We start from the raw sequence: 25,433 nt of genomic DNA, 5'->3' as shown, positions 1-25,433 counted from the left end.
CCAAACTAGAGGGTTTTTACGTAATTCCTATCTCTAAGCCTTTATAATCTACCGTACATGATATGTTGTTAAAATTTTGGTCATTACATCAACAACGGCTTTTAATTCAGAATTCCCGCCAATATTTAATTTGTATTCAACTTTTATTGTGGAAAAGTCAACACTCCCATTGCCAGCTATGCGTTTACTGTATTTATAATCATCCAGAATATTGAGTACGGTTATATTACTATTGTATATATTACGTTTTAGATTGCTATACAGCATTACATATAGCTTAATTCCCCACTCTTCTTCTTATTTCAGACTACAGTGTGTTTGATAAATCAATACGCATCTTATATTTTAAATAAAACAGTATCGTTTTTACGGTGAAAATCGTGACTGACACAAAAAGAAAGTAAGTTATTAGGGGTTTACCCTATAAATAATATTCAACTACCCTGTATTGTCGATCGAAATGTGTTCTTATTCGGGGTAGTGACATTCACTCTTACGAAACTAGAGGCAGGGAGAGTTACCGTGCAGAACAGCATAGGACGGTGGCTTTCGAACGCTTGCCGTCACAGGCTGGAATCAAAATTCTCAATCGGCTCCCTGAGGGTCTTATACAATCGGATAATTTAAACCAGTTTTAAAGCTCTTCTGAAGCGCCTACTGGTGTCGAATGCGTTTTATTCTGTCGAAGAGTTCATGGCTGGCTGCTGGGAGAATTAGAATAAAAATTTACAGAATCAAAAATTTACATAAAAATTAATTAGTAGAGCCCCGAGTCTCATGTTGAATGAATGTTGGCGTGAAAGGACAAGAGATGTATGTTTGAATGAGTATTGTAAGTATGAATGTGTATAGTAGGGTTTTTTACAAATACTTAAACCTGACTTTTGCAATGCAATGTATTATTGCCAAAATGCAATAAAAGAATTATTATTATTATTATTATTATTATTACACTTTAACATGTGTTCAACTACAGTTGGCAACACATTTCTTCAATCGCCGTCGGACATCTACTAACTACCGAGTACAAGCACCCTGCTGGAATGTGTTGGAAAAGTTAAAACTAAATTTAGTGTCAGCTGTATATAATTAATCAAGAAGAAGTGTACAAGGCCAGGCCAAAAGTTTTTCTGGTATAAAGGTATAAACCAGGCTAAAAGCATGGCAGGAACTTTATGACAGAAAAGTTATGAGTTCAACTGACAGTGGTGGTTGCTATGTTCTGAGTATGCTTTAAGTGTTTATCTCTCGCAAACTGACAGACATTCAAAGACACAAGTTTGATAGGTCTTTAATAGGTAAACCGTGCCATAACGTGCACTCCTCTCGCGGAAAACATAAAGTGCATAAATATGCTAAGGTTATTATTAAGGTTTCTTAATCAATAAATAATTGCGTAAAAAAATTTGGTTTAACCGGTAGCGAAAGATTACTGGATAAAATAGTTATTTATTCCATTATTTCACTTAATTATTATCTTTTCAAAGGAAATATATATGTGAGGTGAATAAAATGTAATGCTTTTATCTCTTTACATTAACAGACGATTTGTAAGCTAGTTATTACCCAATAAAAGTAAACCTCAAAACATTTTCAGTTCTTTAAAAACTAATGGTTATTTATGAACTGTTGGACTTAGAACCGCTGCTATTGGCTTATCTTAGTTATGTAAATACACATACAGAGTAAAGATGTATTGCTTTCAATTACCAAGCATAACTTTGTTGTCAGGGTTTTTTGACATTTTTGCAAAGACCAAATTTTACATTTTCTTTGTGCTGCTTAACCCGTAAATATTTCAAATTTCACTTCGCCGGTGAGTACTAATATCCCACATAATTTCTATCAGACAATCAGTTACATCGTTCAGCTGTGTATTAAATAATAATATGTTCGTCCACTTCGGTACAGATCGGGAATCGATTGATCAGTTGTACTTATACACTCAAATTGAATATTTCTTAGCTATTTCATTCTTCCCATGCTACCTGTAGAAAACCCCGCTAACCTTTATATGGACAGTTACAATATACACATGTTATACAGTGTCACACAGGTCCTCCATGTACTTCTCATCATTTGGATCGGTCAATATTAAGGTGGTAACTCACTGTACTAAAGTAAAATGTAACTCGTATTATATTTTATTATGTTCTATCGATAATACTATTTCAAAATGGTTAAAAGTATATTTATTTGTCATGTTTCATCTCACAATGTTACATCGCGCAATAATCCTATCGTTTAGTAAAATTGTAGGTTTGTCAAATTTCATTAATACGACTCTCTACACTTTCATACATTTCATATTACTGGTTTAATCATAAGACTATTTTAATGTTAATAAAACCTATTTATTGACACCTCTAGTCTCTTCTCATTAAAAATAAATATTCAAATTCTATGATGAAATCAATTAAAACTTGTTAATTATTCACCAATACCACGAGAGTTCCCTTAGGTAATATCTGGGTAGGTATAGTTTTCTATACTATTTTTACTTACTTCGACCAACATTTACTGCTTTCAATCAAAGTCTCCACGCAAGCATATTTATTCACGTTCTGTAGCACGTAATGGTACTACACTCCGCAATTCTGCAACACACTGTCGGACAATTGCGTGCAAATGGACTATGCCAATTGTGAGCCAACCGTTAAATTAGACGGGGTCTGTAACATCGTGTAATGGTAATTTATCGAGGAACGTGTGCGAGAGGCACGGACGGCTCAGCCACCGTGGATTACGAGGTGCCAACCACGCCACAGGCACGCTGCACAATCGGTCGTGGCTTATCGGTGTAGGTGGCGCTACTGCCAGCAGAGAACGTGATACTCAAGTGCAACTATGTAAGTTAACTGTGATGTTTCTGTCAATGTGTTTGAGAGATAACGAGATCATGTACAGTTATAGACTCTGCACTGAGCTTGAAGCCGCTCTGCCAGTGAAAGATAAGACACCGTTGTCAGCACTGAACAGCAGATAACGTGATACGCAAGTGTAACTATGTATGTTAACTGTGATGTTTCTGTCAATGTGTTTGAGAGATAACGAGATCATGTACAGTTATAGACTCTGCACTGAGCTTGAAGCCGCTCTGCCAGTGAAAGATAGACACCGTCGTCAGCACTGACAGCAGATAACGTGATACGCAAATGTAACAATTTATGTTAACTGTGATTTTTTCTGTCAATGTGTTTGAGAGATAACGAGATCATGTACAGTTATAGACTCTGCACTGAGCTTGAAGCCGCTCTGCCAGTGAAAGATAGACACCGTCGTCAGCACTGACAGCAGATAACGTGATACGCAAGTGTAACAATTTATGTTAACTGTGATTTTTTCTGTCAATGTGTTTGAGAGATAACGAGATCATGTACAGTTATAGACTCTGCACTGAGCTTGAAGCCGCTCTGCCAGTGAAAGATAGACACCGTAGTCAGCACTGACAGCAGATAACGTGATACGCAAGTGTAAAAATTCATGTTAACTGTGATTTTTCTGTCATTGAGTTTGAGAGATAACGAGATCATGTACAGTTATAGACTCTGAGCGAGACTGAGGCTGAAGCTGCTCTGCTAGTGAAAGAAAGACACCGTCACCAGCACTGGCATCAGAGAACGTGATACTCAAGTGTAACTATGTATGTTAACTGTTAACTGTGATGTTTCTGTCAATGTGTTTGAGAGATAACGAGATCATGTACAGTTATAGACTCTGAGCGAGACTGAGGCTGAAGCTGCTCTGCTAGTGAAAGAAAGACACCGTCACCAGCACTGGCATCAGAGAACGTGATACTCAAGTGTAACTATGTATGTTAACTGTTAACTGTGATGTTTCTGTCAATGTGTTTGAGAGATAACGAGATCATGTATGGTTACAGACTCTGAGCGAGACTGAGGCTGAAGCTGCTCTGCCAGTGAAAGACACCGTCATCAGGGGCAAGGACTACTCCCCTCGCCTCCCTCCCTGTAAGTCAAAACCTACAACCTTTAAGTGAATGCTTGAAATACTCATCTATAATAATGTATACTGTCTACCCGTATAAATAAATATTGGAGTAATTACTTCAATAAACTTCACACATTCACGCTGAAGCTTGTGACGTCATTTAACCTTGGACCTTGGATTACAGTGTTCCAGTGTTCCCTGAAGTCAACAATAATACTGTATTTTATCAACTTCTCCTGTTAACTTCTTCGCTTCTTAACTAAGTTTTCGTTTCAAACTTACGGAACTTACCGATTAATTGTTCTGTGTTCTGTGGATAATTTTTATTAATTATACGATTAATTGTCTAATTGGTGATACTAACATATTTTTAAAACCACATGCACTATAAGTGTATAATTGTGATTTCACCTAGCTATCCAAACGCCGTTATGTTATGTTGTATTAAAGATTATTGTTTAAATACAATATTGTGTTTAAAAAAATCTTTGTTGTTGTGTTTTGATAGCTTAAATTGTTAACAATGATGTCACACCTTATTATGCAAGGTTGTCAAACATCCAAGGACGGCTTCATCATTTGTAACCGTTCATCCTTAAACGATATATATTTATAATTCACTATACAACATAAAATAGATACTGCTTGTTCATGTTATCAGTGGTTCTTCCCCTGCTAGTGCTCAAGTCTTGTGAAAATTCCACAGAAACGGTTAAAGTAAAGAAAGCTTATGTTACATATCATTTAAAATATATTGATGATGAACGAGCAATCGTTTGAAAAGTTTAAGTAAATTTAATTAATTATATACCTGGGATTTATTAAAGGATGGAGTAAAAAATAAAATTAGACATTGAGAGCTAATTAAAATTGTTTGTGTCATAGTCAGTAAAACATGTTTACTCACAAGGTAAGTAACATTTTTATTTTTAAAAGATCAATTTGTGGTGCAAACCTTTGCTCACAATATCATAAATTACTTTTTTAAGTGTGTACTGTTCAGAAATGTTATATGGCTACCATTTTGTCCTGGGTAATCCTAATTTCAGTTTTTTTCATATTATCTTATCACCTTTGAAATAATAAGCAGTTTTTTTACTTATGCTTGCGTTATAATTCTCCAAGTATTTACTACTCAATTGCAATACAATACTTTTTTCTGCATATTATTCAACTGAATTAGTGTAGAAGTTACACCAAATGAAATGGAATAATTTAATTAGTTTCTTGAGTTACACAAATCAACAATGTCTACATAGAGAGACATGGCTACTAGCGAAGCTTGCGAGTGTGGTTTATTGCTTATTTTACTGAGTGTTGTAAACGCTCATCGAGAACCGTCAATAATTTTATGCACGTTGGTAGAGATGTTCCTGATCAGATCTAAACTGCTCCTCCATATTTCCTGTAATGATTCTGACTTAAACATGCGCACAACGTGTAATAATAATATAATTATATGTTGTACGTATTGATCTAATGTTGGGTTAGTGTTGAACACTCGTAAATAAAGAGTAATATGAGTAACTCGCGAAACAGTGCCTAGTGATTCCATGTGCTGCTTCACGATACTCGCCAGTGGCTGATAAGTGGGGAATGATAAGGCAGGCGTTGTTACGTTACATCGTAACATCTCGCTTTACATTGTTCAGAGTTTCGTCCTGCTTCTGTTTGCTCATTTGTGGTCGATATTTTATATCACGGTTTTGAGAGGTAGTTTGATAATCTTGTTTTGTGCACTGATTTGGAAAACTACAGACATATTTTCAATGTCTCTGCAAATATGTTTCAAATATATTGTTATAATTGATCTTATTGTAAGTTTTGCATATCATTTAATTTTTATTGGTGAAGATGGGTATGGAAGCTCAGACTTATTTTTAAAAAGATCATGATCAAAGATCTTAGTTTTTATTATATCCATACGTATACTTCAAAGTAGACGTTTTTATAATTAGATATTTCAAAAGCCCTAGATATTTGGTACAAAAAATTAACCTTGGTTGTAAAATAGTCAGTGTTTTTTAAGATGCAAATGCAGTGTAAATGATTTTCTTTTAATTTTAATACCCTAGGTTTTCTTATTTTGTTAAATCTAACAGATATGATTGCGTAGGGTAAGCTGACCGCAGTGTGTGTCGTGTTTAGAGTTAGAGTAGTGTAAGTGCCAGATAAAAATGGTTAAAACGTTTAAAATATCCACATTTTTCTTCATAATTGTTTTACTCTTCTAGTGTTTCAACTAATGTCGCTGCGTATTTCTATGCATTACATAGATATATCCAAAAGTGCATCTTTAAAAAATATTCGCCAATTTCTATTTACATAATTTTAGATGAGCCGTCATTAGGTTGCTATATATTAAAAGTACGTTTTTGACGAAGGAAAGTTTTTGAAGTAAACAGAATTTTCCTTGCACTTGCTATTTCATAGTGATACAAGAAATCAGTTTCGAGATCTGCAACCTGATCTTAATAGTGAACCTTGATTGTAGTGTGTTAAGTGAATAACTTGAGGAAGAGATCATATTGCAAATCTCTTGATTGATTTCTTGTGTCAGGGAACAAAGAAAATGTCAGAAAAATCGTGTTGCCTCTTAAAATTAATTTCCGATGTGTGGACACGGTGTAGTTAGAGGGCCGGCTGCAGCTATCTGTGATGATGGGCTGTAAAGATCAAGTCCTGTCAACACCGCAGGGATATTATCCAGCTCTCACTCTCAAGATCATCAGTAGCCAAACAGACGGTGGCGATGGCCAGGAGCTCAAAGGCGCCGCTAACTACGAGTGCGAGTGTTTTACAGAATATCCGGCGATAAGTGGGACAGGTGGGCTCCCACACATGTGACACTGCGATGTGACGACCAGATGATGACGGATCAGAGGTCAACCCCCTCTTCCCCTCTGTACCCCACCACGACAGTAGTGGCCCAACTGATCTTCCGATCCATCTCTTGCTTTGCCGTCTATCATTCCCCAATTTCTCAAAAACGTACTTTGAGCATTGTTATTTACGATCTAAACCTTCTTAAAAACTGTGTCGCTATCTGTCCGACTGTCCGATGTGCGATAATTATTTATAGATATTTCCTAGACACTTTAAACTTGGCGCATACGTTTTTCTTGGTTCAAGGAAGAACTATATTGATTTCGATGTTAAAATTACAAAAAGTGGTCTTCTTTTTGCACGTTTGTCTGCTCGTGTGTGCGATAACTTGATAGACCGATCCTAGTGACTTGAAACTTAGTCCATCGGTTCCTCTTGGTTCAAGGAAGAACTATATTGATTTCGAGGTTAAAATTACAAAAAGTGGTCTTCTTTTTGTACGTTTGTCTGCTCGTGTGTGCGATAACTTGATAGACATATCCTAGTGACTTGAAACTTAGTCCATCGGTTCCTCTTGGTTCAAGGAAGAACTATATTGATTTCGATGTTAAAATTACAAAAAGTGGTCTTCTTTTTGTACGTTTGTCTGCTCGTGTGTGCGATAACTTGATAGACAGATCCTAGTGACTTGAAACTTAGTCCATGGGTTCCTCTTGGTTCAAGGAAGAACTATATTGATTTCGAGTTTAAAATTACAAAAAGTGGTCTACTTTTTGTACGTTTGTCTGCTCGTGTGTGCGATAACTTGATAGACATATCCTAGTGACTTGAAACTTAGTCCATGGGTTCCTTTTGGTTCAAGGAAGAACTATATTGATTTCGAGATTAAAATTACAAAAAGTGGTCTTCTTTTTGTACGTTTGTCTGCTCGTGTGTGCGATAACTTGATAGACAGATCCTAGTGACTTGAAACTTAGACCAATGGGTTCCTCTTGGTTCAAGGAAGAACTATATTGATTTCAAGGTTAAAATTACAAAAAGTGGTCTTCTTTTTGTACGTTTGTCTGCTCGTGTGTGCGATAACTTGATAGACAGATCCTAGTGACTTGAAACTTAGTCCATGGGTTCCTCTTGGTTCAAGGAAGAACTATATTGATTTCAAGGTTAAAATTACAAAAGCCAGTCGATCTTCTTTTTGTACGTTTGTCTGCTCGTGTGTGCGATAACTTGATAGACAGATCCTAGTGACTTGAAAGTTAGTACATGGGTTCCTCTTGGTTCAAGGAAGGGTTATATTGATTTTGGAATCAAAATGTCAAAAGCCAGTCGATCCGTTTTTCTATCTGTTTGTCTGTTGGTATGTGCGATAACTCTTGATAGACAGATCCTAGAGACTTGAAAGTTATTACTTGGGTTCCTCTTGTGACCAAGAAATTATTTAGAAACCACTTCAAAAATCTCAGATATCTTGCCCCTCCTCGCTGACATAATTCACCTAAAAGAGCAAAAGAAAAAATATAATCCTAGAATCCATAAGAATTTTTGACATGCAGCGTGTTTCCCAAACCTCCATTTTTATACATACGTTTATTTATACTTCATTCATCTCATTTAATTGCATTTAAAATAAACCTGTTGTGATAAGGTGAATAAACACTGAATGTATGCCAAAACGTTAATATTAGCTACCTTTTAAAACACTTTTATCCTAAAGTATTTTTGTGTTTCTTACTTTTATTATTAATTACTTTCCATTTTTATCCTTATAGTAAAATTATTTGTACTCGAATAGATACGAAATCTTTGAATTTATAAGATACAATTTTTAATATTTGGTTACTTAGGCAGACCTAAGCTTTTAAAATGTTAAAGTGCCAAAAAAGAATTTTTATTTTAAAGCCAGATAACTGGAGACCGGAAAAGGAGAAAATTCTTTTATTTCTCAACGACAAATTGTAATCGCCAATTTTATAATCAGCCTCAAATAAAACGGCTATAGATAATAATGAAAATGTTTTACAGCATGTACATAAATTTTAGGCACAAGGAGTAAAACTGTTTTTTTTATTTATGTATTAAGGCAATTATTTTTTTTTAATTCACTGTAGCTTAAGGAAATGGCATGAATAAAAATGTGTATAAGTAAAAAAACCTTACATTTCCTCCAGTCATCTTACGTGTACAAACTGTAATAACTTTGAATCCCTATCTTAAACAGTTTCCATTGGGAATAACTATAATATGTCTACAATTCTGTATGTTAAATAGATGTGATCCAAATTTTCTTTGAAAATGTAAACAAATTGCTCCAATCGGAATCCGAGTGAAAGGGACCCTACTGAATGGTAATAGACTACATGCTGCAAACACATAATTATAATTACTATGATATTCAATATCTGTACTGTTCATACAATATTTTTAATTTATCCTCCGTTATCCCTAAACAATCAATCCTTGAAAGTTTCTATATTTGTTTATATTGTTGTCCAACTGAGAAAATGGATGGAATGTAGAGTTGTAATGAACCTGTCGCGTCGGCACATAAAGGTAATGGGACACGTATTGAAACTACCGGTCGTGCAACATTAACTAGGCATAGGAGTACGTTACTTCACGGCCTGTTGGTTAAGTAGCAACAACTTTGAAGTCATTGATCACATTGTGTTGTATTTAATTGAGTACTGCGGAACGTGTAATTGCTGTGACTAAAACTCGCGATTGTACTCTGTTTACAACTCACTTTAGCTCAGGAGTTATGTTCTACATCCGCGCAACCACAACTGTCACAATCCGTAAGTTTGATGTTTCTGTTTCACGAAATGGTGTATCATTCCCTTGATCTCTGGCTCCAATCAAGGGCAAAGTCCACATTCTAAGTTTAGAACTAAAATGGTTAAAACTACAGAAATCTGTATTTTCTTCTATGGAATCTTATGGATCAAGGGTATATCAGTTCTCAACAAAGCCCATCTGATCTACCTAGTTTTAGTGCTGAAAATCCTTAAAACTGTACGAATTTACATTTTGTTGTGCTTAAAAGGAGGAGTGATTTCGTTGTGCATGAAAACCATTACTTATTGAAAACCTTAAAACACGAGGAAATAGAGGAACACTTTACCGTAAGTTCTTGTTTTCGCATTTATTTTTAATAGTAATTCCCTTAATAAGTTAAGGTGTTCCTAAATTTCTCAAACACTTACCTCCGATTTAATTACATTCACTTTTAACTAGACATCTGAAGTAAATTTTAGGCTCAGAGTGGGACGCACCCTTGACATTAGTATTTTATATTTTAAAAACGTTAATTCGAACTTCTTGTGATGGGTGTGGACAGTTAAAACTTTGTATACACACTATATTGGGGCATCAATCTGCACGCTGATCTTTCTATACTTGCGTCATTATACTTTAAAGTATTCGGTAGGTTTTCTTTATAAGAGCTCATTGTATCCGGTTATTACAACAAAACGTTAAACTTATTTAATACAATTCCAAGATTTGACATGTTTTATGAAAGTGTTATGGTTAAAATAACTTCATTAAGGCTATGTTAATTCAAAAATCAATAAAACAAAGGTTTTGTTAGCGAGTTTCCAGAAGTAAAAGTTGTCTCTTAGCAACACCTCAGAGGGAGTCTCTCCAGAAAGTATTTTGTGTACGTGTGCGTGGTACGTATTTTAAACCGATATTCTTCGAATTTACATTTTTATTTTGTGAATGATCTAGACTTGTGAGTTTGTTATCTGGAGAAATCTGATTAAGGGAACTAGTTTTAGAAGGTTGATGTTAACACAAAATTTAGGTTTTAGAAATTATAATTGTTTGAACAGTTTATTTTTCATAAGAGAGTAAAAAATACAGAATGATCCAAATACTTGGGCACACTACATCACTGTAACATCTAAACGGCTTAGTCGTTTGGAACGTCGCTCTCATCATGCAGGCCCATCTGTGATGGTCCCCTGGACGTCTTGTACCCAGTGTTATAACTATATAATACAAACACGCGTATTTCACGAGAACTTGACGGGAGCGCAGGAAAACACGATATCTGTGCCGCAGCGAAGACCGGGAGTAGCGGCGCTAGGCCGAAGCGTCCTCAGAAATAAACGCGTCCCTGTAGCTGTCGGGATATCAGAAAAGGATATATTTCACTGACTAAACGCACACGTCCCCTATAAATAGCGGTGGGTCCTCCCCCACTTAATGCTGCTAATTTACCGCCTCATTAGTTGAGCGTTTAGCCGCTTGGCAGCGCGCCACTCGCCGTTCACCGCGCCACCTGTCCTCTGTCACACAAACTACCGCCACCAATTTAGAATATTCCGCACTAACATCTTAGTTCAACAGTTTGTCCACACTGTCATTCCTAGCTGTTCTCGACTCTGCCGGTTATTAAAACCCAAAGTTTGGCAACATCGTGGAAGTGTTTGCTTGGCACCATTCTTATCTGTAAGGTCCTTATTCCTTATTCAACAAGGTGCGAGTACGGCACACCACGTGTCCCATAAACGGCATTGCTGAGGTTCAGTGCAAAATTTCAAGTGTATATAGCACGTTTCATTAATACAACCCTAAATCCTGATCAAAATTAAAGACATATTTAATTCCATGTCGTTATTCACAGATAGAAAGACAGATGATGATATTGAAAAGAGATGTTTACATCCACCGGCAGTCAAAAGAGAAATTGTGTCAGCGTACTGAGTAACACGCTTCAACGAAATTCAGCCAAATACCATACGCCGTCATTGAACTCAGTGTTCCTCATACAGAGATAAAGCTTCATGGTTTCAAGTTTATAGGTCAGGTTGTTTTAAAGGTAACGTGCGGACAGATAGACCAGACAGAAATTAAATTTTTCCAGGTCCTCGAGCGTAGGGCTCGCTGACACTCCACCAATAATCTCTTCCTGTAACAAAGTGCAACTGGCTGAGATTAATGTATTACTTAAAAGTTCGGCTATAGTGAAACGACATTTAGTTTTACTCCTTAAGAACAGTGTTGAACTCCAAACACGATTACGCCCTTATCTTTTATCGTAGAATTATAGAAGTTTCCTCATCAAGATATGTAAAAAAATAAATGCAACAATTACAGACCATTTACCTGTTATCATGCTTCTCTGAGAAGATAATGAAACGAGCACTGATCAGATTTTAAATAGTTCAGGGATTCTTTAGTAGCTAGTAATGAACAGTAATATTGTTCTATTTAGGTATCGAACATGAAGTTCTTAATCAATTTCATTGCAGACTTGTATAATAACATGCGCTTAAATAAATATGTGAATGGACTATTCTTAGACATTGAAAATTTATTTTACACAGTACAGCATACAGTTTTGCTTGACAGTTATAAAAATGGAGTACAAATAATGCAACAGCTTAATTTCTTTAACAGATGCGAATATAATCATAGAAATACGGAAAAAGATTTAGCAAATCAACGGTTTGTGTGGACATTATGTTTTTTTGCAAAGCCATGTTGAGTACAGGACCATTGTTTATCAATATGAAATCTATTTAGAGCAAAACCACCTTACAAGACAAATAAAGTAACATGGAATTGCCTACTCTCGTTCAGTTTTTAACAAATTAAAAATTGTTCTGCTAATATTATATTTTTCTTCATCTGTTAGTTTGGTAGCTTATATTGGCGGTCGCTTGGAAATTGATATTAAGTAAACAAACGAAAAGTTATTAAAAATAATTATTTTTCGAAAACATAGAATTTTATTTAATCTAAATTGTTTAATAAATTACCAAGTATTCTAAATAATTCAAAGCGTATATTTTTAGTATATTAAAGACATTGTTATTTTATACACAGGGAATAGACGGCTTATTCAAAAATACAACAGAATACGTTTATAGTATTTTAATGGTACACGTCTGCACCTTTAACAGTAGAAATTTGTACCTACGCTAACACTACGCTTTTACTGTATATTCAAACTCAAAATATTGACACAGGACTATACGGTAGGGTATCCATAATTTATTGTGTAAGTAGACTTTTTAGGATAGCGTTAGTATAGTCGTAAAACATATGACATTATGTGTTTCAGAAAAAAATGAAAGCCTGTTATATCTTGGAAGCCCTACAATTGCAGTTTTTGTGTTTGTTTTGATTGGGGCGGTGTAATTTTAGCAACAAGGTACGATAGCGCTACACCACATGTCGCGTAACAGGCTCCGCCTACGTATGTCTACGTATGTCACATTTAATTTTTCAGATGTCCTGCGAACATATATGCAAAGAGCCAATCACATATAATAGAAATGTGCAAAGCCCCCCAGTCAGATAGAGGAGAAAATTTGCCAGCCTTCTGAGTGATAGGATTCAATGAGGCTTAGTCAAATTCCATGGATAGATAATTAATTAAGCTAATTATTGTCTATGCAGATATGAGGATTAAGTAAAATTTAAAGTGTTCAGATGAAATCGTTCAAAAAGTCACTGTCAAAGAATGTCTTATTTTTCCAGACGAAGTTAGGTCCAAGAAGCCCTCTCTAACAATTAACCGGGGACCAACGGTTTAAAGGTAACTTCCGAAACGCCACCAATCGCCGGGCAGGCGAGCTGCTTGCAAAGGTCGCTCGGTGGTTACCCATCCAAGCAGCAGCAGCCACGCTAGACGTTGCTTGATTCGGTTACTCTGTGAAAACCATCGTACTCGCTACACAGTGCCATCCCATCTGTGGTACTAAACATATCCTGGGTATCGTTAGGCTATGTAAAGCCTCCACCTCGTGTCCATTATCGTTACATACAGGGTGTTTGAAAAGTATGGGTACGGCTTAATATTTTAAAAACCATAGGAGATAACATCTATAAACTTTGCACAGTGTCGTATGGCTATGTAAACTATTTTCCCTTGCTATTACCATGACATGCCAACCATGGGGGGACGGCCCACAGAGGAAAACATGGAAATCTTAAATTGAAGCATGGGTCGAGTGATACCTCATTTTAAAGAGCTCACTTAGTAGAGTTGAATGCCGCAAACCGCATCTCAAAAGGTTTATCCAATCAGAAATGGCGGATTGTTTTACGTACACATTGTGAAGTACATTATGCGCTGCCATTTCTGACTGGATCGTCGTATTCTGATGCGGTAGGCGGCGTTTCACTCTACTAACCAATGTGTTTTTTTTTTTTAATTAGCAAATTATGTAATAAATTTATAACACAATAAATAAAACACAATAAATACCGATGTTTTTTAGTTTTATTTATTAGCTTCAATTTAAGATTTCCATGTTTTTCCTCTGTGGGCCGTCCCCCCATGGTTGGCATGTCATGGTAATAGCAAGGGAAAATAGTTTACATAGCCATATGACACTGTGCAAAGTTTATAGATGTTATCTTCTATGGTTTTTAAAATATTAAGCCGTACCCATACTTTTCAAACACCCTGTATGTAGATATGACATACATTCTAAATTTCAAGCCCATAGCTCAGTTCATTCTTAAGTTATCACCTGAGTTACATACATGCTTTGCTAACGCTCATCCAAATGCCGAGGAGGAACAAGCACCGTTATTAAACTCCATCTTGTCTATGTACAAATAAACTGATACAACGGAGTATCGCAGGACCAGATGTAATATAACGAAAGTCTTAAAAACCGCTCCACCAAATATTACATTTTGAAATGCCATATGAATCTATAAACAATTTGTTTATTTTATGGTTTTGTTTCTGGTTTCCATCATGGTTATCCGTAAAAACAGTGTAAAAAATATTTGCTAAAGCTCAGCGAAATCTCATGGAATGACATGCCATCTTATTAAAATCGATATAAGCTCGAGCGATAGGCTCCACTAATGCTCAGCCAATTACAATATAGCCCTGATAGGTTACAGTTTACAATGAACCATGGAATGATTGTTAAAATGTTTTTCCTAAATTTATTAAATGCTTTGAAGAAAGATTGGTCTTTACTTAGTTGCTTCTTACTTTTTTCGATGTAATTAACATTTTTGGCCCCTTAATCAAGTCATCGTCCGACACCTTGTAAACAGGAGATAAAGTATTTTACCTATATTTTACTGAGGCAACTCGTTGAATGATTTTAGTTATAAATCAAGAATCAGCATATACAGTTCAATGTTTTCATGGTGAAAAGATTATTCTAAAGCTACTAAACCTGATTTCATAAAACCTATGCTTCTAGAATTTTTGGTTTAAAAATATCGTATATGATTTCATTTGTTTCAAATAAGCTTCAAATTATAAAAGTAATTAAACATTCCATTTTATCCGTTTCAATAATACAAGATTATTATTAAAGAGAATGTGACATCGTTTAAAAATAAACTTGCAGTTGCTTAATCTAATATTCAGAATTATTAAAAATATAGTATTTTCTTATTTTAAATATTAAATGGCCTTATTTGTGTGAAATATTTATCGAAGTGTTTCGACATTATCAACGTTATATCTAATGATTGGACAAGGACAGTTAGTTGTTCAGTGTACCACATTAATATTTTCTAGATGTGAATCTCAACTACATTACATGATATTCTACATGAAGCCTTGATAACTCAAACGAACACAATCTGGTAATATGTTTAGTAAGTGATACATGACAACAACCAGCCAAGTCAGATTAACAATGACGTATGTATACCAATGACGTACAACTGGAGTCGATAATCGCCCTATCTCCTGTAAACAATTCTACAGTTGCACCTGCCTGCTTTCAACAAAACCAAACTGTTTCCGCAGTTTATAAAACATTAACTATATTTAAGTGACATTTAGTTTCCTTATCATGATATAAATCATAATTCATGCTTCCAGCAGTAGATTATAAGGATAACTGGATGGGTTATATTTGATATAGTTGCCATTACCATATTATCAATTATTTATCAAGAAGTTTATATGTAAGAGTTAGAAGTGTTGTCAAATAAAAATGAACACAATATAGTGTAAGTAATCTCCATGGTAGTAATAATCATTAGCATGTCACCCGGAAAGCAACAAAGCCTGATTTAATTTCTCGCATTTGTACTTTTTGAACCTCAATATTTATATAAAGAATAATTTATATATTGGTATTACAAATTAAACTTGCAATCCATAATTGTTATTCTTTAATCAAGCCAAATTCCACAGATATTTCAAATCAAGTCCTCAAAGTAATCAGTTATGTCAGTCTCCAAGTAGCATTGTTGTGTGAGTAAGGTTTCATGTACACACAATGAACACAAGGAACAATGTACACACTGTGTGGCACTGGCGAACTGGACTGTACTTATCGCATCGCTAAATAACTCGTTAAGCTTAGTTCGACGTTGAGATTTAGTGCTGTGGCAAAACACAGAGCCAGTGGCATGATGAAGTGTCAAATAAACAAACAATGGAGTATTGTTGGTCTGGGTGTCACGTGACCTGCGACTGTCACTGCTGCGGCACTGGAGTGTTGGGCTATACTTACCGCAACCCCAAATACGAGTAGGTGACAAGTTTATTGCTAATAACTTCACTACATATAAAAAATATACAATTGTATTGTAATAATCAACTAGCGCACTCATTCACACACATTCACCACACATTAAGTTAAATATCATTTATACGTTCATTGTCACTCTACGTTAGATCCGGATAAAATTTCCAATTAGTTGTCCCAGCGGCCTTCCATAAACTCATCTACTGAGTAAAGCGCATTATATCAAGAGGCATTTAAGACCAGCTTTGAACTGTTTTAAATTTTCCCGCTGTTTGACCCGATGAGGTAGCCTATTGTTTGAGTTCACATCAACTTGGAACGACATTTGCTCAAAGTCCAAAGTCCTATATTGTTGAACTCGCAAGTTGTTCCTGCATCTTGTTCCGTAGCGGTATCCCTAGCCTGCACCAAAGAAAACTTCGATTGTCACCAAAGAGCTCAGTGAAATCGGTTAAAAGTCGGCTGTACAGGCGGTCATCTCCATTGTAGCCCCACCTCAAGCACTGTTACGACCTTATGCTTAGTCGTAGAATTATCGGAGGTGTCTCATTTTCAACGTAACATTTGTACACATCCAAACGCTATTTAGTTTCTCATGTGTTATAGATTATTTAGAAAAAGATTTCAAACTTTATCGATTTCTTCATTTCCGATAACGCTAAGATAAAAATAAGGACGTGAAAGTGCATAAGGTTTAACATTGTTCATGAGGACAAAAAATTAGATCGTTTCACTATAGCCGTTTCACTTTCTTAACGCAAGCAGTTCAACATCTACCATTGTGGACGGTTGGTTTTATAGGCCTGCTGTCTTAGAAAAAACGTACTATTTGAGTCTGAGTTATTTATGTGAGTTATTAAAATGCATTTGTGAAAAATGCAACAAAAGTTGTAATGTCTAATTTTGCATTGGTTTAATACAGAGCGTCGTGTCGTCGACCTATTGGATGACCTTTCCATGATTGATGAACTCAAATTGTTGACATATTCGAAACACAGTTGGCCCAAGAATCGATCCCTGAAGGAATTCTCTCGTCGATTAGATCTTTTCTCATACGGCATCCGCGATTAACACCGCCGCTTTTAAGTAATATCCCCAAATGACATACCCTTTACTTGTGCAACACGAGATAGTTCTGAAACAATGAACTCTTCCGACTTGTATTCTTCGCTCGAGGGAACCTTATTTGTATCGAGTTGTGCATATAAATATACGAGTGTCAGATTGACATATGGAAATTGACTAGGTTTGTGCACAATTACTTAAATTAAATTTTGAAAGGTTAAATTTGGGTCCAGATATGACGTTCCTAACCTGTTTCAAAAACCCAGTACACTGATTTTTTTGTACTTTAGGACGTAGAGATTTAGTGGGAAGAGAAAACACAGCCAATGGAATGATGAAGTGTAAAATAAACAAAACAGTGTTTTGTTAGTGCGAATGTCACGTGACCAACTGATGTACGCTGGGCAGTCTTATCGCAACGTTGAACAACGCAGTAAGTTTAGTTGGGCGTTAACATTTAGTGGGGTGATGACAAAACACAGACAGTGAAATTATAAAGTATGAAATGAACAGTTGTATTGTTAGTCTGGATGTCACGTGACCAGTTATCGTCACTGTCTCGGCGCTGGTGTGCAAGACTGTGCTTATCTCAACGTTGAACAACGCAGTATTTTGGTTAGGCGATAAAATTTAGTGAGGTGTTGACGAAATACATGGCCAATGGAATGATGAAGTGTAAAATAAACTAACAATGAGGTATTGTTTGTCCATGATCACGTGACCAACGACAATCACTGCTGTGGCTCCGGTGCTTAGTGTCTCAGTCTTTGTGGAAATATAGTAGTAGTTGATAATAATATATCATTTAAACTTTACAAGAAAATTAATATTAAACCCGTATTATTGAGTGTTGACCATATTATCTTCATATGTGTATGTTTCATATTACATTAATATTTATTTGAATATTATCTTTTACCAAAACAAAAAATGTAAGATACTACAATTCGTTTTGCAACATAATTATTTCCCGAGGTAAATTTCAATCGTATTTCTATTAAGGGTATATATATATATAGAAATGATTTTTTATTTGTACTTTATCACTTTGTTACGGGTACGTGATTATGTAGAGAAATACATAATAGATTTATGAGTTTTGTATATTTGGTATAGGCTACGCAAGTACTTTCCATGGGGTTATAATCTAATTTACACTAACTGTTATTCACAATGTCCAGTAAGCATTATTTACTTTTTGGCTCTTCAAAACTGTGGATATACAAATCCATGATATAACGGGGGGAGTGTGTAAAAAAATGACGTCTTTAGGACGTACAGGTATAAACAATTAATATATTAAAAAATACACTGTGCCAATTACGATAGTGATCTAAAATTTAGAAATTTAAAAACTCTAAACAAACTTCTAAACAGTCCTTTTTATGAGTAACACGATAAGTACCACGGATTGTTAGAATATGTTACAAAGATGCTGTTAGGTGATGCTGCTAAATACTGCTAAATGATGGCGTATCACACTGCCAGATCTAAAGCTGATGTCATAGTCTGCGCACAGCTGCTGATTCAGCAGTAGCGGCAGTCTGTCTTGTCACGTATCGGCTCAAATCCAATCAAATAATCCAGTTCCAACACCACAGAACATAGATCGTGTACTTCTGATACTGTACTTTAAAAAAGAGCTAATCAGCATATTAAAATATTCAAAGACAAGTCTACATTTTTTGAATCTTTAGAGGAATTGACAGGAGGTACGTATTAAAATATAATAGAAATTCCATGAAGGTGAAAATTGGTAGAGGTAGTTCGTGCTTGTAGAGCACGTTGATGTCTGTCCTTCTATAGTAAAGGACCCTAATCGCTTACTCGCCTTAATAAATACAAATCTCTAGTGGATACATCTGGACCACAAATATTTACTGATTCAGCACTGTTCTGTTACACAGATAATCAGGTATTCAGGTAAGTCCATTTCAGCTGCCTGAATAATGAACCCAATATATATTGATAGGCAAGACTTACTGCACAATTCAATTGGCTGTGTCACTTCTCTGACCCTCTCTCTCTCTCTTCTACATTATTATGTTTTACTTTCCTTTGTTTGTGTATCGACTCTTCCCATGGTGCTCCTGGTTACGAAACATTTAAGCGACTCGATAAATTAGAGCATGGAAAGGTGGAAACAATCAATTCACTTTGGTATGTTTAGAGAAACAAACAGCTATAAAGAAACACATTACTTTTCAGTAGCAGGCGGAGAGCAGTACTGGAGAGGGGGAGAGGTGAGGTAGGAGAGAGAGAGAGAGAGAGAGAGAGAGAGAGCGAGCATATTTAAGTGATGTAAAGTTAGGTGTAAGGAGGGTGAGGGGGGGACAGCTGCAACAATGGACAGAGAGCGGGTCATGGCGTGCACTGCAAAATAGCCGTGGAGTACAGCTGCATACCACATCGTGGAAAATTCATTTATAAATAACTTTACGGCAAGTCGATATGGTCTGTCGAAGAGGGTATTGCAGGAGACCGGTATGTGTGCCAACTTCTTGTAATTCATCTCTTAAAACAAGGATCGGGCCCAAGCAAACTTACTGAGGCTAAAAATATAAATTAGCAAGCAACAGCTCGACCTGTACAAAATGATTAAAACGTGTACAAGAATTCTTGCTGCTGAATTTCGTAGAAATCGCGGAAAAATGTAAGATCATTTTCAAGTACCAAAATATATTCTGTCAAATATCACTATGATTAAGTAAATAAATTATAATTTACTTCTACTTATATTTATCTTGCAAATTCCAATATGAAATTTGTGTGCGATATTGAACTCTATAGCGTATCGTATAATATTACTTCAGTTGGTAAACTTGGATATTTATTTGTTATGCCACATGACCGACGAATATTTAGGAAATGTCTTTATGATAACCAACTCGCAGATCATGCATACTGGGGAACTTGCGGTAGTTGGCATCGCGTCAGAGGAGAGTGAGATGTCCGGCACGGTGTTCTGGTTACCCCAGACAAACTAAACTCTCTTACTAACATCAACAGTAACAGAGAGATATTTGCGCTGTCGACAAACAAGTAAGAACCTAGACCAAAGCTCAATGTCCAAATTCCAGGTACCAGAAAAGCTGTATTCAAGTTACTCACTCCGCCATACAATATACAGTACAACGGACAAAACAAAACTATAAAGTATACAATGTTTAAGCTCTTCATTCAGACAGAAAAGTCGTTTGTTTGGAAACTGTAAGTAATTTATTTGGGTAATAATTTGGAACAGCAAGCATCAATTTCGTGCTGGAGTTGACACTCTGTATAGGTCTTTATAAATCAAAGAGACTTTATTACAATTGACTTTAATATGGTTTTCAGTACAATATATTTTACCGATAATACTTCTATAATTCTAAGCTTTATTACAATAAATTTCTTTTATGAAAGAATCTTCTTCTCCTTGTACTTGTAAACTACTAAATATGTTTTTAAATGAGTATATTTAGAACAACTTAATTTTATACAACAACTTCTCCCAAATTACGTACAGATGTGTCAACCTAATCAAAATAAAAGTGCAGCCATAAAAACCAGCTTCACGAACCTAAAAGAACCTTTCCGGACCCTCCTCCGAAATCCCATCTCAAGAGAAGACACAGCGGGCACTACACGGCAGTCATGTCACCATAGGCTAGTTCCGTTACAGCCTCTTCCACTCAAAGCGAGTAGAAGTGATACTCTGGCTTTAACACTAAGGGAACCCCACATCACAGAGTAATAAGGTATATATTCCTTATTACTCTGTGCCCACATATTCCAAGAGTCAACCTCCGCAGTAAACTAAACATATCGATCTATCCTTTTACTCCAACATCTCGAAATCTCCTGTTAGTGGACATAAATGTAGATTCCCAGACGTAAGTTACTCATCAGTTTTTGCGCAGTGAAAACTTAAAAGATTTAAATAATTATGAGCACATTTGTGGTGTTTTAAAACGAAGAATTTCTAAACACTTTTAGGTGTAAAAGAGCACACAACCTTGATAAACATTTTGTATGAACGTTATAGATAATTAAAATCAATAGTATATTTTATCTTGTGAACTAACTGAAAACAATTTTTTTTAATTAGTTGTATGGCTATGATAGTTTAATTACATAGGAAGCCTTATAGGCCTCTACAATGGGATGTTATTATATAGAATTATGCCGGATTTTGGATGTATTCGTAAATTATTATAGTAAACGTATTCACTTGTGTTACCCATTTTGCGCATCATATCATACTTCTCAAAGCCTTGTACGGCCGCCTTCTGGAAACATTACGGAATATTAGAAACTTGTGTAAACAACGGTTGTTGTAGCTGACCTGATAATTCTGAAAAACGTTTTCGTTTAACTCAAGGGCATTTCTGATAGCTGGGATAACAACTCCCTTTCGAAACTGAACGGCAGCCAACTTCAACCTCAAAGGAAGAAACCTAGTAAATTGAGTGTGAAATATTATTTGAAATTGCTCTAAGTTTCTAAGAATATGTTTTATTTCTTTGTCTATGCTGTAAATATTTCTGTTACCTATACTTATCATAAATATAAATGGTACCACCTTAAACTTTTAGTGTCCAAGCCATATAGTAAATTAAAAACGTGTACAGATTTCAAAGGTTTTGAAATCCGGGTGCTATGATCGGTCCTTCGGAAATTCCATTATAATGACGACGACAAGGCAGTTTTCTATGAAATCTTAAACAGCTTGATTAAAATCTTAAAATATCTTGAATAAAGAAGTAATTAAATACAGTATCGACGCAAAACGCCTCCAAATTAGAGCCTGCGGGATTTGACTGAACAATTAGCGGAAACTTGCCCCCGCGAGCAGCTCCCGGCACCGGATAGGGCGCTCTCTTCCTTGTATTCCCGGTATCGCTTTCACCCCGTTTAAAAGTGGCCATGCCGCGCGCCTGTATCACTTGCTGCCCCAGGCTTGTGCTTTTAAAAGCTCATCTTTGCTTACGTTCAGGTTCAGCTCGCTAATTATTGCCCTCAGTGCCGGGAACGTAAACAGATACTCGGAGGTATTCTCACTTCGTTCAACTATACTGGTTAATTAATTAATCAGTAGTTAATAAATTAGTATTATCCGGTACCGGTGTACTCGGTTGTTGATGCATTGAAAATTCAATAAATCCTAATGCACTGGTAACTTAGTTATTGTAATTATTTTTAATATTCTTTCAGTCGTGTTCCGGTTATAAAAGCTGCTTTTGTCACTAGAGTTTTATTTTCAAAGAACAGTAACGTTGCAGGAAATTCTTCTACTCTGTTGCAGTGTACGATCAGACCAGGACCAAGTTTCCACTCGATGTTGATGTCATCAGAAAGCCCTGTCGAAACGTGGGTCTGCAGGCCTTGCCTTCCTAGATCTGTAACGTTTCAGGAAATTCTTCTACTCTTTTGCAGTGTTCGATTAGATCAGGATCAAGTTTCCGCTCGATGTTGATGTCATCAGAAAGCCTTTTTGGAAACGTGGATCTGCAGGCCTTGCCTCAGAACACTGTTACTTCATCACTGTAACGTTTCAGAACATTCTTCTACTCTGTTGCAGTGTACGATCAGACCAGGACCAAGTTTCCACTCGATGTTGATGTCATCAGAAAGCCCTGTCGAAACGTGGGTCTGCAGGCCTTGCCTTCCTAGATCTGTAACGTTTCAGGAAATTCTTCTACTCTTTTGCAGTGTTCGATTAGATCAGGATCAAGTTTCCGCTCGATGTTGATGTCATCAGAAAGCCTTTTTGGAAACGTGGATCTGCAGGCCTTGCCTCAGAACACTGTTACTTCATCACTGTAACGTTTCAGAACATTCTTCTACTCTGTTGCAGTGTACGATCAGACCAGGACCAAGTTTCCGCTCGATGTCGATGTCATCAGAAAGCCCTTTGGAAACGTGGATCTGCAGGCCTTGCCTCAGAACACTGTCACTTCATCACTGCCCCACTCTCTGTCACAGACTCTGCCTTACCACGTGCAGCAAGCACTCTCCAGCCGGGACACTGTCATCTCCACGTGAGTTCCTCATCTACAATTCTAGATTACAGTGTTATTCCCGCAAGGTATTCTACGATCACTATCACAGTGTGTATAAGCATATTTAAACACAGCAGAGTTATACATAAAACAAAATGTACCTTTTATTTTAGACAATATTACAAGTGAAATATACTGCTAAATATTGAACTTTAAATAGAACAAAAGGGCTAGTTGCAATAAATGTGGACTATGACATGTGGTTTCAAATCTAGATCAAAGTCTAGATCTTAGTGCAATGCTTATTGTTTACTTCTATTGCTGTGCGAGGCTTTGCTTTAATCAGAACTGTTAGAATCAAGGTGTCAGGCTGAAAGAGTTTAGAAAAGGTCCTTGAAAGGTTGAACTTTATTTATATTGGCATTAGACTACCAAAATATCAGACTCCAACCAGCTCCTTGGTTATTAACAAATATGATATTTTTATTGTTCTCAGTTCGGCGTCCGCAGGGTCAGTGTCCTCCACTGCACTCACCAGCTCGCCAGTGGAGTCCCCCACCCCCTCCTCAACTAAACCCGCTGTTCCTCGACCACCCTACTCCTACGTCGCTCTCATCACCATGGCCATCGAGAACTCCATCATGAAGAGGGCCACTCTCTCCGAGATCTACACATACATCTCCAACAGGTTCGAGTTCTACGCCAACAACCCCAAGAAGGCGGGCTGGCAGAACTCCATACGGCACAACCTCAGCCTAAACGAGTGCTTCGTCAAGATCCAGCGGGACGGTGGAGGCGAGAGGAAAGGGAACTACTGGGGGTTAGGTGAGTTTCAAGAACTAAAAACGTCGACATTAATTGTATTGTACTATTTTTTAAGTGGACAAAACAACCAAAGTAAATATATTAGAGTGTCAGATACAATTTTGTTTTACTTACAAATGGTCGGTCCACTTTCTTTTTTAGAGGGGTAAGTGACTTGGTTCTGATTTCGTACTATTAGATTTTAATTGTTTAGTCTAATTGGACAAAAGTTTCACATTATATAAACATATTTGAGTTAAAACATTGTGCAGCTTTAGTTGCAGCAAACATAAAAACTTGAAAATTACAAGAAATTTCTAGTGAGAGAAAGTTAAAACTTAAAGAAGTAAAGAAAGTTAAAGAAATAATTAAGCCATGGTTAAGTCTGCCTGTTGGACTTAATTAACAACAAATCGGGTTAACCCTAGGATGTGATCTAGCTGTTTAAGTACTAGATTCATACGTTAGATAGTGTCCAAACATATTTCGTGTTTCAAAATATTTTCTTAAAAAAGTAATGATTTTCGATGATCTGTGACGCTATCTCAATATCCACATCTCACCTGGTCCTCGTTTCAACGGCTCAGTACAACGTTGTGTTTCAGACCCTAACTACAAGGACATGTTCGAGAACGGGAACTACCGCCGCAGGAAGCGCATGAAGAGGCCCTACAGGACTGCAGGACCCTACGGCAAGTCGCTGCTGGACAATACGTATCATCCCTACCGCTACCACGCCTACCCGCACCCGTTAGTATCGTATGTATTACGCCATCACTGTAGCGTAGGAGTAAAGTTGCGACCTCTAACCGGGAGGTCAATAAATATTTCAAAATTGGATTGGTCACTTCCCCTTCAAAGCGCTTAGTATAGTTGATCAAACTTCGAGTCTCATAGAAAGAACAGCAGAGAAGAAAAACATATGTAAATTCCTTCGTTGTAGAAAGGGGGCAGATGATCTGCCAAACATTATATTGGAAACAATAAATTTTCTATTTTAATATGTATATCAAACAATACACAATGTTCACCTTTTTATATTTACATTTTTTAATAATAAAGCAACCTAATAAAATTCCGCCAAATATTTCAGTAGAGAACAGTTTCCAATTAACGGGACATCTGAAACATCAATGGCTGATTGAACATTTATTTTATTTTACATATCGGTAGATTAACCTATTGACCTGACTATTGTATACTTTTTAGCTTTTTAAAATAAATTTAATTATTACGCCTTAGATGTTATAACGGTTTGTATTCCTAGATGTTTATACTATGTTGTACCTTACTTAAAGTTAAATATAAAACACAATGAATAGTTTAATTG

The 25,433-nt window shown here is 36.2% G+C and overlaps 1 protein-coding gene across 5 annotated transcripts in view; it reads left to right on the top strand.

The window, feature by feature from the left end:
• The window catches only part of LOC124360335 (forkhead box protein D3-like), a 52,847-nt gene that overhangs the window by 18,260 nt on the left and 9,154 nt on the right, over positions 1 to 25,433 (top strand). For 4 of the 5 annotated variants that reach the window (XM_046813875.1, XM_046813874.1, XM_046813876.1 and 1 more), the window contains 4 exons: positions 3,884 to 3,971; positions 23,155 to 23,338; positions 23,796 to 24,124; positions 24,709 to 24,862. In XM_046813875.1, the coding sequence (XP_046669831.1) occupies positions 3,884 to 3,971; positions 23,155 to 23,338; positions 23,796 to 24,124; positions 24,709 to 24,862 (755 nt within the window). The remainder of the gene's footprint in view (positions 1 to 3,883; positions 3,972 to 23,154; positions 23,339 to 23,795; positions 24,125 to 24,708; positions 24,863 to 25,433) is intronic. The other variant, XM_046813878.1, reaches the window with a different exon arrangement.

The sequence above is a fragment of the Homalodisca vitripennis genome, chromosome 4 (assembly GCF_021130785.1).
Source record: "Homalodisca vitripennis isolate AUS2020 chromosome 4, UT_GWSS_2.1, whole genome shotgun sequence".
Taxonomy (NCBI): domain Eukaryota; kingdom Metazoa; phylum Arthropoda; class Insecta; order Hemiptera; family Cicadellidae; genus Homalodisca; species Homalodisca vitripennis.
Note: the sequence above shows the minus strand (reverse complement) of the source record. Positions and strands in the feature narration are given on the sequence as shown.